This window comes from Megascapheus bottae, chromosome 15 (assembly GCF_031878675.1).
Source record: "Megascapheus bottae isolate mThoBot1 chromosome 15, mThoBot2.hap1, whole genome shotgun sequence".
In the NCBI taxonomy this organism is placed as follows: domain Eukaryota; kingdom Metazoa; phylum Chordata; class Mammalia; order Rodentia; family Geomyidae; genus Megascapheus; species Megascapheus bottae.
The window spans coordinates 12,995,259-13,009,851 of NC_143523.1; the positions used below are offsets into that span (position 1 = coordinate 12,995,259).

Below are 14,593 nucleotides of genomic sequence, written 5' to 3' on the forward strand. Positions count from 1 at the left end.
GAGAAGTAATTATTTGGTAATTAAAATGTAGTTTCTCTGGAAAGCAAAAGGAAACACGTCCTGACAATTTGTCCTCTCTCTCTCTCTCTCTCTCTCTCTCTCTCTCTCTCTCTCTCTCTCTCTCTCTCTCTCTCTCTCTCTCTCTCTCTCTCACTCTCTCTCCTCTCTCTCTCTCTCTCTCTCTCTCTCTCTCTCTCTCTCTCTCTCTCTCCTCTCACTCTCTCTCCTCTCTCTCTCTCCTCTCTCTCTCTCTCTCTCTCTCTCTTCTCTCTCTCTCTCTCTCTTTCCTCTCTCCTCTTTCCTCTCTCTCCCTCCCTCTCCCTCCCTCTCTCTGTAAGAAGAAGACGGGAATAGGAGCTAAGTTGCTAAACCTAATTTCCCCTTACCCATGCGATTTCCACTCGGGCCCTTGCGGAAAGTGTCAGAAACTCACCTGGGAAAAAGAAAATATCTAAAGCTGCATCGCGCGCGCGCGCACGAAAGAAGGCGGAACGCGCGCGGAAAGACCCCGGGGGCCCGGCTCGCCACTCCGCAGCCCTCCCCAGACTTTCCGCGCAGCGGCCCCGTGGCTTTTCTGTTCGTCTAGGATGGTTGCGACGAGGTTCGTGGGCTTGGAGTTCACCTGCTTTCGGTCGTGGGTAAACACAGATCTCCGCTTCCCCCCCTCCCCGGAAGTCCTTCGGGGCGCCTCGGCGGGCTCCGCTCCCCGGGACCGAGGCGGGAGGCGCGGCGCCCGGGTCCCGAGCCCGGCCCGCCCTACACCTTGGATTCCGAGGCGAAGCCTGGACGGCCGGGCTCATCCAGGCTGGAGTCGCTGTCCGCCGTCGCCGCGCCGCCGCCGTTGCAGCCGGCCCAGGGCTCCAGCAGGCGCACGGGCGGCGCGGCCCCGACGTCGTCGTCCTCGTCGTCGTCCGAGGCGGCCCCGGGAGACGGCGGCGGCCCGGTTCCCGCCAGGCAGCCCGAGGCGCGGGGCCGGTCCCCGTGCGCGGCGTGGCGGCGCCGGCGGGCGGCCCGGCGCGCGCAGCACAGCAGGCGCTGGAAGGCCTTGCGGAAGTCGGGGCTGCGGCAGTAGATGATGGGGTTGAAGGCCGAGTTGGCGTAGCCCAGCCAGTTGAAGAAGACGAAGAGGCGGTCGGGCACCAGGTCGCGGTGGAAGGCCTTCACCACGTTGGCCAGGAAGAAGGGCAGCCAGCAGAGTGTGAACACGCCCATGATGATGCCCAGGGTCTTGAGCGCCTTCTGCTCGCGCAGGGCCACGAGGCGCGAGGGCCGGCGCTTGCTGGTGCGCCCGTTGGCCATCGAGTCGGCGGCGGCGGCGGCGGCCGCGGCGGGGCGCGGGGGCCCCGGCGACGGCTCGGAGGACGCCGGCTCGGGCTGCCGCGCGGGGCCGCTGAGGAAGCGGCGCTCGCAGCTGTCGATCTTCTTCACCTGCTTCTGGGCCTCGCGGAACACCCGCAGGTACACGAAGGCCATGATGCACAGGGGGACGTAGAAGGAGACGACGGACGAGGCGATGGCGTAGGCCCGGTTGGTGACGAAATCGCAACACTTGGGGTCGTTGTAGCAGCGGCGCGCCTCGTCGCTCTCGGCCCGCCACCAGTGCATGAGGATGGGCAGGAAGGACACCAGGGCCGAGATGGCCCACACGGTGCACACGAGCGCCCGCGCCCGCGCGCGCGTCAGCAGGCTCTGGTAGCGGAAGGGCGACGTGATGGCCAGGTAGCGGTCCAGGGCGATGACACACAGGGTCTCGATGCTGGCCGTGACGCACAGCACGTCCACCGAGGTCCAGAGCTCGCAGAAGAAAGAGCCGTACTCCCAGCGTCCCCACACCACGATGGTGGCCCCGAACGGCACCACCAGCAGCCCCATGACCAGGTCGGCGCTGGCCAGGGACATGATGAAGAGGTTGGTGAGCGTCTGCAGCCGCGGCGTCTTGGCGATGGCCACGATCACCAGCACGTTGCCCGCCACGATGAGCAGCACGATGAGCGCCATCAGCAGGCCCATGCCGGCCGTCCACTGCTGCGACAGCGGCGCCGGGCCCTCGCTGGCCGGGGGCAGCAGCGAGGCGGGCGGCGACGCGGGCACCAGCAGCCGCGCCGCGGTGGCCGCGCCGTCGGGCAGCGGCGCGGCGGACGACAGGTTACAGGGTTCGGAGGCGCCCAGGGCGAGCGCCCCCGCGCCCATGCCGAGCTGCGGAGGCCGGGGGCGGGGGGTGTGGCGGGGCTGGGCCGTGGTTGGGGAACACCCCAGAAGCCCGGGGCGGCGGGCCCCGCGCGAGGAGGTCGCGGCCGGGTCAGGGCAGCCGCGGCGCGGAGCCGGAGGCATGGGCTCGGGGCGCCTTCCCCGCCGCAGCCGAGCGCTGTCGCCGCCGCCGCCGCCGCCGCTGCTGCTGCAGGAGCCGCTGCCGCTGCTGGCAGAGCCGCCGGGACCTCAGCATGGTTCTGAGCGCGCCGGGCCCGCGGCTCCCGCACCCAACACCCACCCCACCCCGCTCCCACCTCCCCACGCCGGCCCCCGGGCCGCGCGTCAGGCTCCGGTAGCCAATCGCGGCGAGGGCACGCCCCCGATCCGGCCCCCCAACTCCCCGCAATCCACCCCTCCTCCTCCCCGCGGCGAGCGGATTTGGGGAGTCGGAGGCCGAGCGTCCTGCCAGCGCCTCTCCCCGGCACCCGCCGTCCGCAACGCGCGCCCCGGGGCCCTTTTCCCCGCGCCCCTCGCCGTGCCCGGCTCCCACGCGGTCCCCGCCCCCTTCTGCAGTCCCCACTCGCTCCAGCATTCCGCTCCCAAAGCTCCCTCGGCGCTAGGCTCCCCCTAGGCTACCTCTGGCTCCGCTCGGCACCCCGCACACCTCTCTCCCCCGCGGGGCTGCTCGCCGCAGGGTCGGCCGCGGTGCTCTCCAGCGCTGACGCGCACTGCGAGGGGACAGCGGGTCGGCTGGGGTTGGAGAACTTGGGCTGGGAGACTGGTTCTCTCAAGCTGTGTGTGTGTGTGTGTGTGTGTGTGTGAGTGTGTGTGAGTGTGTGTGTGGTGTGTGTGTGTAGAGTCGTCCTGATCCAGAGTGGACCTGGCCAGCCTGGGCGCTGGCGGCTGGCAGGAATGGAGGAGGTGGGTGCTAGTGGCTGGAGGACACTTCACAGCAGATCTAGACACTGAGTCCTGCTTCTCCTAAGGAAGAAGCCAGGTTGAATGACCTTAAGTGCGGTGGGCTAGGAGGGCAGGGAAGGGGAGGATGGTGGGTGCACCAGAGAATGCGTTGTGCTCAGAGCCAGGGCCCAGTCTGTCTAGGGCAGAGCAAGAACGATCCAGGTGTGTTCTCAGAAAGGTGGGGGTTGGGGGGGCTGGGAAGCTGGCAAAAAAAAAAGAACCTCAGAAAGGGGGGTGGGTGGGTGGGGGGTAGAGAAACGGCTATAACGGCTATTAACATCCAGAACGTGTTCATGACATTGTAGAATTTTCACATTCAGAATGCCAACGTTTTGCATTTTATTATTCATGTGGTTTTTATGATCTGAGCTAGGCCAATACAACCCAAAAGGTACCATCACTTTGAGTTGACGTCATGAACTGAGACTTTCATTGGCGTGGTTGCTTTCTCCTTTGCCCAAGTTCCCAGATTCTCACAACTCCGAGATTAGCTTTGGAGGGATGAGAGAAGAAAATATATAAATACCCAAAGGGATTAAATTCGAAAGCATTTAAAGTTATATCATGGGTGGTGATTTTTTTTAAAGTTTCTAAATGAATGAATGGTTGTCATAGCTGTAAGTAGATTATATTGGGGGCCTGACAGGATAGATCTCAGGACCTTAAATCTCTTGTCTAATTTAGTCCTGGTCATGTCCTCATCTGAGGCCTGAAAAATAAATCTGTAATTAAGTCCTTGAGAAGTAAACAACTTCTAATTGTCAGCACAAGGGTGCATGGTAGAGTTACATAATGTTATATAATACTCACACATCTTTCTGACATTGGAATAAAAGAATAGCATCTGGAAGGAAATCAGCTCATATTCACACCTTGCAGAGAGGCTGGCTTCCACAGCTGTCCAGAGCAAAAACTAGTGCTTGATAAGTTTATAAAGCGAAGCTTGAGTTTATAAAGTCACCTTCTCTTACCTAAATCCAAGGAGATGAATTTGCTTTTAGGCCCTAATTTGATTATAAAAGTGTTACAATTGAGGAGTGATTTGTTTATTCACCCCTGCCCTGGACTTATCAGAGCAGTTCTGCTAACTTGGAGAGGCTGAAGAGGGGGAGCCAGGAAATCAGTTCCAGTCACCTGAAGGAGACAGAACCCACAGCCACCCCAGTCTCCCCAGTCTGTGTCTCCCTTTCCTTTCTTCCTCCCTTCAGGATACTTTCGGTTGGGGATCAGGAAGTCAAGGGGCAGCCTTAAAATAGACAAAGGATTATAAAGTATTGAAATGGCAGCTGCCAAGGAAAGGGGCAATCAGATTGCTAGGGAGCTAGGGAATGTGGGAGAAGAGGCTTTCTATCTGGTGCCATCTTTCTGTCAAATGGTGTTACTGGGATGGAATATGCCAACCTTAAGTGGCATTGCATTTCTGAAAGTGATAAGGTCAGAACTTGGTTGCAGAGGTCACAAAAGCTGGCTGCTAACACATGTATGGATACAGCAGGCAGCAGGGCCACGAGGCCAGGACTTCCTCACTCTCCATGAATGGAGTTACATCATTGTTCTCTAAATTTCAGTGGACTCAATGCATGTTAGTTATTTTGGAATAGTCCATCTTAAACTAGAGTTAGTTTCTGATGCAGAATAAACTATACTTCTTTAGTTCCATGGAGACTTTACACTTTTAAGTCTAAATCTATTTTTGTGCTTACAGATATAAGATTAAGAAGAAAAGGTTCCATGTATCAACTGGCTGGAACTGTTTTCTCTAATAGATCTGTTGCTCTAATAGAATACCTGAAAAGAGGTAGTCTTGTTTGGGCTCATGGTAAGGCCTCTGCATCTGGTGAGGGTCATAATGTCATAACATGATAGATGGCATCCCATCACTGGAATGTGTGTACAAGAGAGAAAGCAAGAGAAAACCCATTCTCCAGATAACTAACCCACTCTCAGAGGAGCTACACCAATCCCTTCATGAGGACTGAGGACCACAAACCACCTCTTTCCTGATCTCTAAAGCTGGTTACATTGGCAATGGAACCTCAACGTGAATTTTGGTGGGGATAACCTATGCTCAAACAGCATCATCCTTGATGTGACAAGATCAAAATGAGTCATTCCATTTCCTCTCTCCCCACTTGAATCCCCTTTTAGATCAGATTTTAGGAAACACCAGAAAAGTCAACCATCAGTGCTAATCTAGCATACTGGAGAGGTAGCTAGTTCCCTCCTCAGGCTTACTGCCCAGCCTCTTCCCTTCTTATCCCACCACCTCATCCCACCATTGGGACTTGTTCTAATTGGTATCCTTGCCTCAAATACTCACTCCATTGGCTCTAACAGACCCAAACCCAAACTAACTTTCCAAAATGCTTTCCGTAAGTCATACATCCTTGACTTGACATTCAGAGGTCTGGTCTATAGTATTGAGCATGGCCTAGTTGTATGTGAACACTTGTCTTCACAGATGCCTCCCACAACTCCCCCCAACACTCCCCACTGGCCCCCATCTCAGCAGAATCAGCCTCAGGGATCTGGTGGAAGATCTCTTAATCCTCTTGTCTTTTCTCCTAATCTTTCTTCTGGAAATGGTCTCTCCTCCTTGTGAGTTAGTAGTTGCTCGCTAGGTGCATTTCAGATGATAATTCATGATGATTTGCCTTTCAGCATCTCTTATCCAGTTATATTATCTGATTGTTCTATACATTGTAAGGTTACAGAGCACTGGAACTGACATACACGTTTTATGTATCTTCTTTGTTTGCTAATAATTACCCAGCTGAAATGAGTAATAGCTTTGATTAAAAATAGGTGATATTCATTTACATGTTCTCATTTTCACATAGGAGAACTGATAAGGTGTTTTGGAAGTTAGCAATCTTCACTCATATTTATAATTCACATATTTCATATGCCAATAGCCTCATCATTCTTTGCATATGGACATTTCTAAACACTTTACAAATAAAAAGTAGGCTCAAGAGATCTGTAAATTTGCATCATACCTGGTCAGGTCATAATAAAGTAAATTGTAGGTAAGAGGTACTCCAAAGGGGCCAATCAATCAATAAGAGTTGAACCAATTTTTCATCCATGATCAAGGTGGGAAGTTTTTTCCCTAGCCTTTATTTATGGTCCTACATAGCTACTCATTTCTTCCCTGGGAGAATTATAGATGCCTTAAATTTCATTTCAAGTTCTAGACCAAATTAAAAGTCAGCAGAGCAACCATTAATAGGCATCAAACGCTTCCACAGTTACAAGCCAGGAGCCTGGCAAAGCATTCTTAAATTGGCTTTTCTACAAAAAATGAGCTAAAAATGAAAGTAGCAGCCTAAGTGCTACTAACTTCTGCTGGGAGGTAGGCCAAAGGAAGTCTGGAAGGAATTTTCCAGTAAGACCCTAAGACATATACCACATTTGTTAATAAAATGTAGCTTTAGATTGATAGTAGTCTCAAGATACTTGATATATATGGCTGCGTCACTAATCAGAGGATTTGGTAATCCAGGCTTAAGTCACTTGAAGTTCCCGAGGAAAGATGCACAACTTTTCACCAAAGCCAGTTCTCAGTGCTAACCAAGTAAAGAACAGTTTGCTTCAGGCTGGCACTTAAGGTCATGTACTGGTTTTGTAGCCACAATTGCCAGTATGATCACAACAAGCATGACAGAGTATACAGTAATCAGAGCAAAGTGAGAAAATTCAGAAGCTTTCACTTCTCCCCACCTCCTCCTCCTCCCTCTCTGCCTCCTCCCCTTCCTTGTATCTAACAAGTACATTGAACAAAACTAGAGCCAATAATAATATTTTTGCAGAATTTGGGTGTATTGGAAAGTGTTCAGACTCAGGAGACAGAAGATTCAGGTTTGTGTCAGGCTTTGTCACTTTCCTGGGTGACCTTCCTTCACCTTTAAAAATGGACTCACCATTTGCTTCCTCTCAGAGTGCTGTGTTGATTACATGAAGTGATGTATGTTGCTTGTAAAACATCAAATTCTGCCTTCCTCCATCATCATTCTGTTTCCAACTATGGAAGCAATCACATCAAACTCACTGGTATTATCTTCTTGCTGAAACTTCTCTTGATCAGTTTGTGTTGTCATAGGGTGTTAATATGACTGAGAGTCTAGATAACAGAGAACTGCTTTTAGCTATTATCATTGGCAGATTGTGTGTGTGCATGTATTGGTACCAGGGTTTGAACTCAGAGACTCACACTTAGCTTTTTTTTTTTTTCCAGTCGTGGGGCTTGAACTCAGGGCCTGAGCACTGTCCTTGGACTTTTCTCAAGGCTAGAGCTCTATCACATGAGGCACAGTACCACTTCCGGCTTTTTTCTATGTATGTTGTACTGAGAAATCGAACCCTGGTCTTTGTGCATGCTAGGCAAACACTCTACCACTAGGCCCAACTCCCAGCCCCACACTCAGCTTTTTTTTTTTTTTTTTTTTGCTTAGAGTTGGTCTCTACCACTTGAGGCACACCTTGGGTCCCAGGTTTTTGGTCCCAGATTCTTTGGTGATAAAATTCTCAAGGATTTGTCTGCTTCAAATTTAGATTTTCAGGTTTCAACCTTTGGGTTGCTAGTTGTGAGCCATTGGTGCCTGGCTTACAAATCATCTTTTAATATAATTGTTTTCTTCTTTATGAACTTGCTTAGTATGCACCCTTCATTCACTCATTCACTTATTTGTTCATTTATTTACTTACTTATTTATTGTGGTGCTGGATATTGAACCTAGCATGCTAGGCAAGCATACTGCCACTGAGTGACACTGTAGCTCATACTCTTTTCAGACAAATAAGGGTTTATGTGATTCTCTGCACCAAATATCTCTTGCAGTACTTCAGTAGTGAGCTATTAGCAGTTGAGAAAGAATTTATTCCCTCAAAAGAATGACTTAGGGCCATGACAGAGCCTTAAAGAGTGTGGGGGAAGTAGGAAGGATGGCACTCTAATTCAAACCTTAAACCAGCTTTTGAAAAATCCATTCTTACTCAGTAAGGTGATGAGTAAAAATTGATGGATCAGCTGAAATCTTACCTTCAAGTATTCATGATGCACAGAATCTCATCACTATATGTGTGACAGGCATTCTTTTGGCTAAGAGTTGTTTGGTTGAATTCAGAGAGCTTCTGATGGGGACAAGCTATACTAATTATCGAACAGCTAAGTGTTATTTGAACTGTTTTAAAGTGTCTCAAATAAAACAAATGATGTCGGAAGGAGTTTAGGGAATTCTCAAGCCCTTCTTTGTAAGTTTCAAATGCGTAGTGATATTTTTCATTTTACCTCCTATTTGTCCTGGCAAGGCAGAAAGTACTTAATAAATTCCTGTGGACTAGAGGAACCACTTAAAAGGTTATGTCCAGTAGATTCTCTACAATAAAAGAAAACATTGTGTTTTCCCCTCAGCCATGGAAGATGGCATCTGGGCTGTCCAACAGAATGGATTTGCCAAGAGGAACCAGAGGGAGAAGGCTGGTTGGTTGCTTGGCCTTCTCTGGGCATGGATCAACTTATTTACATTTCTTTCTTTTCACTTACTCGTTTGAGTAAACCAACTAGGGATCTTGCTTCTCATTCTTTTGTTCTTCTGGGTACTGCCTAGCCGTGTTCATAGACGACACACAAACTCATTATGTACCTACTGTAAAAATATTCACCCAGGTGTTCTTCATAAGCAGAGACTTGCCAAGTATTTCGCCTCTGCTGGGAACAGTCTGAAGGCTCCTTTGGTTTTGATAAGCACTGCTGTCAGACTTCTTGCTTTGAAAATAAATATCAAACCTTTGACATGACATTTATCTTCCATAATGTCTCATTTCTGCTTCTCCTTGAATAAAACCTGTTGGAGACCTTTATCCAAGGATAGCTTTGTATTTCCAGGGCATTATCCCTTAATTAAATGCTCAGGGGCAATGACCTTCTTTGCTGACTTCTTCCAAATATAAATTACTTTCCATTACTGGTAGTGAAATGTTTTTCCCCCCTCCTCTTTTAAATATGGAGAAAGTGAAGCATGAGGAGGAAGATGAGGGACAATTTCAAAGGAAGGAAGGAAGATCTGACTGCGGCCTCCCAGCTATCCTTAAATGCCACCAACTGCATTCTAACAGATCCTGGCTACCTTATGACTATATGTTAGCATAATTTAATTATATGACTCATGTGGGGGTTTGGAATCAGTCAGGTGTGCGTGTGTGTGCGTGGGGGGGCACGAATGCGTGCGTGTGCATGGAGTGCACATACAGTTCCTGGGGCTTGAACTCAGAGCCTGGGAGCTGTCCCTGACCTTTTTTGCTTAAGGCTAGTGCTACCACTGAGCCCCAGATCCATTTCCTTCTTTTTAGTTGTTCATGCTGGGTTGGTCTTCAAACCATGATCTACAGATCTCAGCCTCCTAAAGAGCTAAGGTTTCAGGCATGAGCCCCTGATACCCAGTTAGAATTTCTTACAAAACACTTGGAACACGTGGAGAGATTCTATAATGAAATGTTTGTTTATATTTTTTAATTGACTTATAGACGTATGTAATAGATTTGGAACAATAATTGTATTTATGTGAACAAATCCAGCTCTCATTGTGGATTCACGGATGTATGAAGTTTCAGAAATGCCACAATGAATGCTAACTCTGAAAACAAAAGAACACCAAAGAAAAGCCCCAACAATGAAGTAATTAAGGGTTTTTAATCTGTAATGGGAAAAAATCTTCGCAAAACTCTTACTAAAAATCATAGGCTGAAAACTTGTGACAACACTGAGGAGTTAAGAGCTAAAAGAGAGCTGTTGAGGGTTTTGGAACAGAAAACTTAAAAAAAAGCAGCTCTGTTTGCCTTGTCATTTCTGTATCCTGCTATGTATCATCCCAAACTGCGCCTTTAAGTAATGCATTTATTGAGCTTTGAGATTCTACACAGCCTTCAAAACCCTGCAAATGAACTACTGTGGTGATCCTCAGTTTGTATTCTTATTTTGAAATCTCTAAAGTGGCTTGTCACCCTGGCACTCCACTTCTGGTCCTCTTCTCTTTCTCCTGCACCCAACCAACTGGTCTTCAAGCAAAGCCTTTTTGTGTTTCTGAGATAAGGTCTCACTGTGTAGTCCAGGCTGTCCTCAAAGTCATAATCCTGCCATCTTGTTAGTGCTGGGATTACAGGTGTGCATTACCACACCCAGCTTGCAGTAGGGTTTGTCATTTTCCTCATTCTAATGAATGGAGATTTTATTCTCTTTCAGAGGTGTGTGTGTGTGTGTGTGTGTGTGTGAAGGAAAATGAGTTTGATTTAAAACATGCCCACACATCTACACTTCTATGTATTGTTTTCATCCTCGCTCATCTGGAAGACAACCTAGAATAAAAGTTACTTATTAAGCAAGTGAAAAACCTGCAATTAGCCCTGCAAAACATAATAATCAGGATTTTAGAACAATTAGTGTGGATGGGAGATTTCGAAAACATCCTAGGCCTATACATTTTTGTCTTAGAGACTTTTTTGTTACATAATTTCAAAACATCACATTTCAGCAGGATTGCAGTAATTAGAGTAAATTAGTTTTGACATTTTCTTCTTTTACATATACCTGAATGGTTAAGATCACAGTCCTCTGGAGTCTGATTGTGTGGGTTAAAATCTAGTCTTTGCCAGTTCATAGCTTAGTGACTCAGAACAAGTAAGAAATTGGACCAACTTAAGACTCCTGTTTTGCTGTCTGTTAAATGGAAATAATAGTGCTTTCATCAAGGGAGTTTAAGGCATTTGGAAAGATAAGTCCTTTTTTTGTTGTTATTGTTGTTGTTGTTTTGGCCAGTCCTGGATCTTGAACTCGGGGCCTGGGTGCTGTCCCTGGGCTTTCTCAAGGCTAGCACTCTACCACTTGAGCCATAGCACCATTTTTGGCTTTTTTGTATATATAGTATGGAGGAATCGAACCCAGGGCTTCATACATGCTAGGCAAGCACTCTACCATTAGGCCACACTCTTAGCCTTGATTTGTAAGTACTTTATTATAATGGTTTGCCCTCCCCACCCCCTTTTTACTGAAATTTGCACTGGTCTTGATGCTACACAAATACTGCACCAATTAAGCCACACCTCCAGCCTTAGCCCTTTGTACATGCCCAGCTTATTAGCATCTTGGTAATTCTGCAATCCTCTTAATCTCCACTTTTTGAGTAGCGGGATTACAGGCATGGACTGCAGTTTTTGTTTTTATTTTGCCAGTTCTGGGGCTTGAACTCAGGGCCTGGGCACTATCCTTATATACTTTTTGCTCTGTCACTTGAGCCACAGCACCACTTCCAGCTTTTTCTTTTTCTCCCCCCATCTTCTCTTTCTGCCAGTCCTAGGGCTTGAACTCAGGGCTTGAGCACTGTCCTTGGGCTTTTTTTCCCTCAAGGCTAGCACTCTGCCACTTGAGCCACAGCACCATTTCTGGCTTTTTCTATGTATGTGGTACCGAGGAATGGAACCCAGTCTTCATGCATGCTAGGCAAGCAGTCTACCACTAGGCCAAACTCCCGGCCCCACTTCCAGCTTTTTCTATGTATGTGGTACTGAGGAATGGAACCCAGGGCTTTGTGCGTATGGGGCAAGCACTCGACCATGAGGCTTTGCTCCCAGCCCTGCAGTTTTTGTTGTTAACACTACCACCACAATAATAACAATTTCATGACATAAAGCAAGAAGAGTCTTTATTTTCTACAAAGCCAAAAGTGGTAAATAAAGAAGGCAGCTTCTCATCAGTAGGAATTGAAGCATTGAATAAATGCAAAATTCTTAAAAGTGAGAGGCTGTAGTAAAGAATTAAATTTGGTGGGTATTTTTTATGATTTCAAAAGCAAATTTTTTCCTTTGTGGTCATTTCATGTGATCATTGTTCCATTTGGGGAATCAGAATTTCCCAAACTAATTTTGGATCCTAGAAAGGTCATTCCAGAGAGTTCCGCCCTATGGTATAACCATATTCCAAATAAATGAAATAACAGTAACAGAACAAAGTACCACTGAACTCTTAATAGGGAAGCAGATTTCCTCAACTGTAATTGCCTCAAGATGCTTCCCTGGAAGGTACAAATTCATAAGACCTCAGGGAGGCCAGAATGTGTCCTTGGGACTGGCTGGTTTGGTGTCAAGATGGCACAGATCATGTGATCCTAAGGACCTGGAATCTGACAACCACTCTGTGAGAACAGGAGCAAAGCATCAGGTATCTAGTTCCATGTAGAATCTTTTCAGGCTGTGACTTGGAACAATTTGCTCTATTCCAGAAGCAATTTTAATGCCTTGTTTTTCTGGTTTTTGTTCTTTCGCAACAGATTAGAAGCAAATTTGGGTGAAGCAGGGAGGGTGACAGAGGCAGCAGGCAGGCCATTTGGGAACCACATCAGTAAAGCAGAGATGTCACTTAGCACCACTAGCCACCCTTTAAGAGGTCTAGGTAATGTCCATGGTCCTTTTGTTGAGAATGTAAAGAGGGCATTTTAAAGACATTTTCCCTAAAACTAGTAGAATGAAGTTACAACGCTTTGGTAGAACACTAGCCTTGAGCAAAAGGGGACAGTGTCCAGGATCTGAGTTCAAGACTGAGAATAAAAAGAAACAAAAGGAAGGAAGAAATGAAGGGAGAGAGGAAGGGAGGGAAGAAGGAAGGAAGGAAGGAAGGAAGGAAGGAAGGAAGGAAGGAAGGAAGGAAGGAAGAAAACATATGCACAGTTCTCATTTATCTGTATTTCCTACATGCCATGTTAGTTGTCTTCTGGCACAGAAGGCAAACTTAATGACTTCTTCTGTCTCTCACACACAAAGGCTAGGTCCCCCAACCATAGTATCCAGAGTCTTGTGCAAACAGCCAGTGGGCTATTTGGTTGCAATCTGTTGAGTTGCAATGTGTTAACAAATCATACCCATGCTGGGCAGAAGCCTGGGCCTTGGCAGTGTTGAAGGTAGAAGGCACATAGCTCTTTGACACCAGAGGCCTCACCTTAACTTGCTTGTGATGGGGGTGAATGTACCTCCTGTTCTATAGCATCAACTACAGAACATAAAAACTCAATTATTTCCTTGCAATGAAAACAGAAACGTTGAATTGGAGGAAGGTGGTTAGAACTGTAGAAGACTGAAACAGAGTATTCAGATGCTTTGTGGATATGCTCAGAATCTCTTTCTCCCAGTACACATGACGGTTATTTCTCCAAAGCAACCATTAGTATAATGGACAGAAAATAACTGGGTAGGGAGGATAGAACACAGTTTTAGAATTGAGGAACCCAGCTGACCTGTGAGATAAGATAAACCAGCTACTCATATAGAATCCATTGACAGAGAGGATGGTTTTTCTTATTGCCTTGAAGCTCGGATTCTGATTGAGAGAATGCCTCAGTTGTAAATTATTGGCTAGCAGAAGTCTAACTACAAAACATGTTGACTTGGGTTCTTACGGGGATTGGAGTATAGCTTAGTGGCAGAGTACTTGCCTACCATGCATGGGGCTCTAGAATTGATCCCCAGCTCACATGTGCGTGCACGTGCATGCACAAACACACGCACACATGCATTCATGTATGCACATATGCACACACATTCATAAAAATTATTATGGGTGGAATCTATACTATGTCTTAAGTTGTTTACCTAACTGTCTTTGTATACTAATGATAAAATTGACACTATTTTAACCTATGGCTGGCCGTGAACTGATTGAATTTAACTTTGATGCCAAAGAACAGAAAGGTTACCTGAGTAAGGTTGTCCTGTCTTCCTGCTTGATGCTAAGTATGGCTCAGGCTGTCCTGGATTCCTTCAGAGGAAGAACTAAATGCACAAGCAGATGCACAGGCTTACTAAGAAGGAAAAACACAGGGCTCATGCTAACATAGTATACCATTCTATATGTACTGACGCCAGCTCCTCCTTAGATAGATCTGCAATCTCTGTGTTACATAAACAGCACAGATTTAGATGTATAGGAAATTCTATTTTTTAAAAAAAAACTGTCATATGTAGGGTTTTTTTTCTTTTAAGGCTGGGCTAGTTCAGCTGAACAATCTTATATAAGATATCACTTAGCAGCGCAGATCTGTGGGTCTGAGTGTTATTGAGTCGTGTGTTTGTACAACTGTATTTTAAACCTAATTTGTGATGGAGCAAATTGTTTTTCGAAACCCTCAAGCTGTCTTTTCATACTTGAGTTTGATTTATTTTCCTCTCACTTTCCTTCAGAGCACATTGCAGAGAACTTTGCGTGGAAACATCAAAAATCCTTCCTTAAAGATACGTAGACTCCCTCAGCAAGTACTCAACCAAATGACCAGAATGGAACACTCAGAATAGAACCATCAACCAATATGCACTCTCTCCCATTCATTTGAATAGAAGCATAGATCTACGTCACATTCTTTTTCAAAACAGATGACTAAGCATGAGACACTCTGAGAAGTAC

The 14,593-nt window shown here is 47.1% G+C and overlaps 1 protein-coding gene and 1 long non-coding RNA gene across 2 annotated transcripts; both read right to left on the reverse strand.

Moving 5' to 3' along the window:
- Window positions 1–335: 335 nt before the first annotated feature.
- Window positions 336–2,190, reverse strand: Adrb1 (adrenoceptor beta 1). The gene has a single exon (XM_090346892.1). The coding sequence runs from the start codon at window positions 2,188–2,190 to the stop codon at window positions 757–759; it is 1,434 nt and encodes a 477-aa protein (XP_090203018.1). The 3' UTR covers window positions 336–756.
- Window positions 2,191–3,506: 1,316 nt separating this feature from the next.
- Window positions 3,507–13,967, reverse strand: LOC150053817 (uncharacterized). Its single transcript, XR_016537898.1, has 3 exons — window positions 13,890–13,967; window positions 7,074–7,273; window positions 3,507–3,641 (listed from the first exon to the last, which is right to left on the reverse strand). It is a non-coding gene; the product is annotated as an uncharacterized LOC150053817 (long non-coding RNA).
- Between the last annotated feature and the right edge of the window lie 626 nt (window positions 13,968–14,593).

Bases quoted from the DNA above. Each gene is read 5' to 3' on its own strand.
- Adrb1 (XM_090346892.1), bottom strand. From the start codon at position 2,190: ATGGGCGCGGGGGCGCTCGCCCTGGGCGCCTCCGAACCCTGTAACCTG.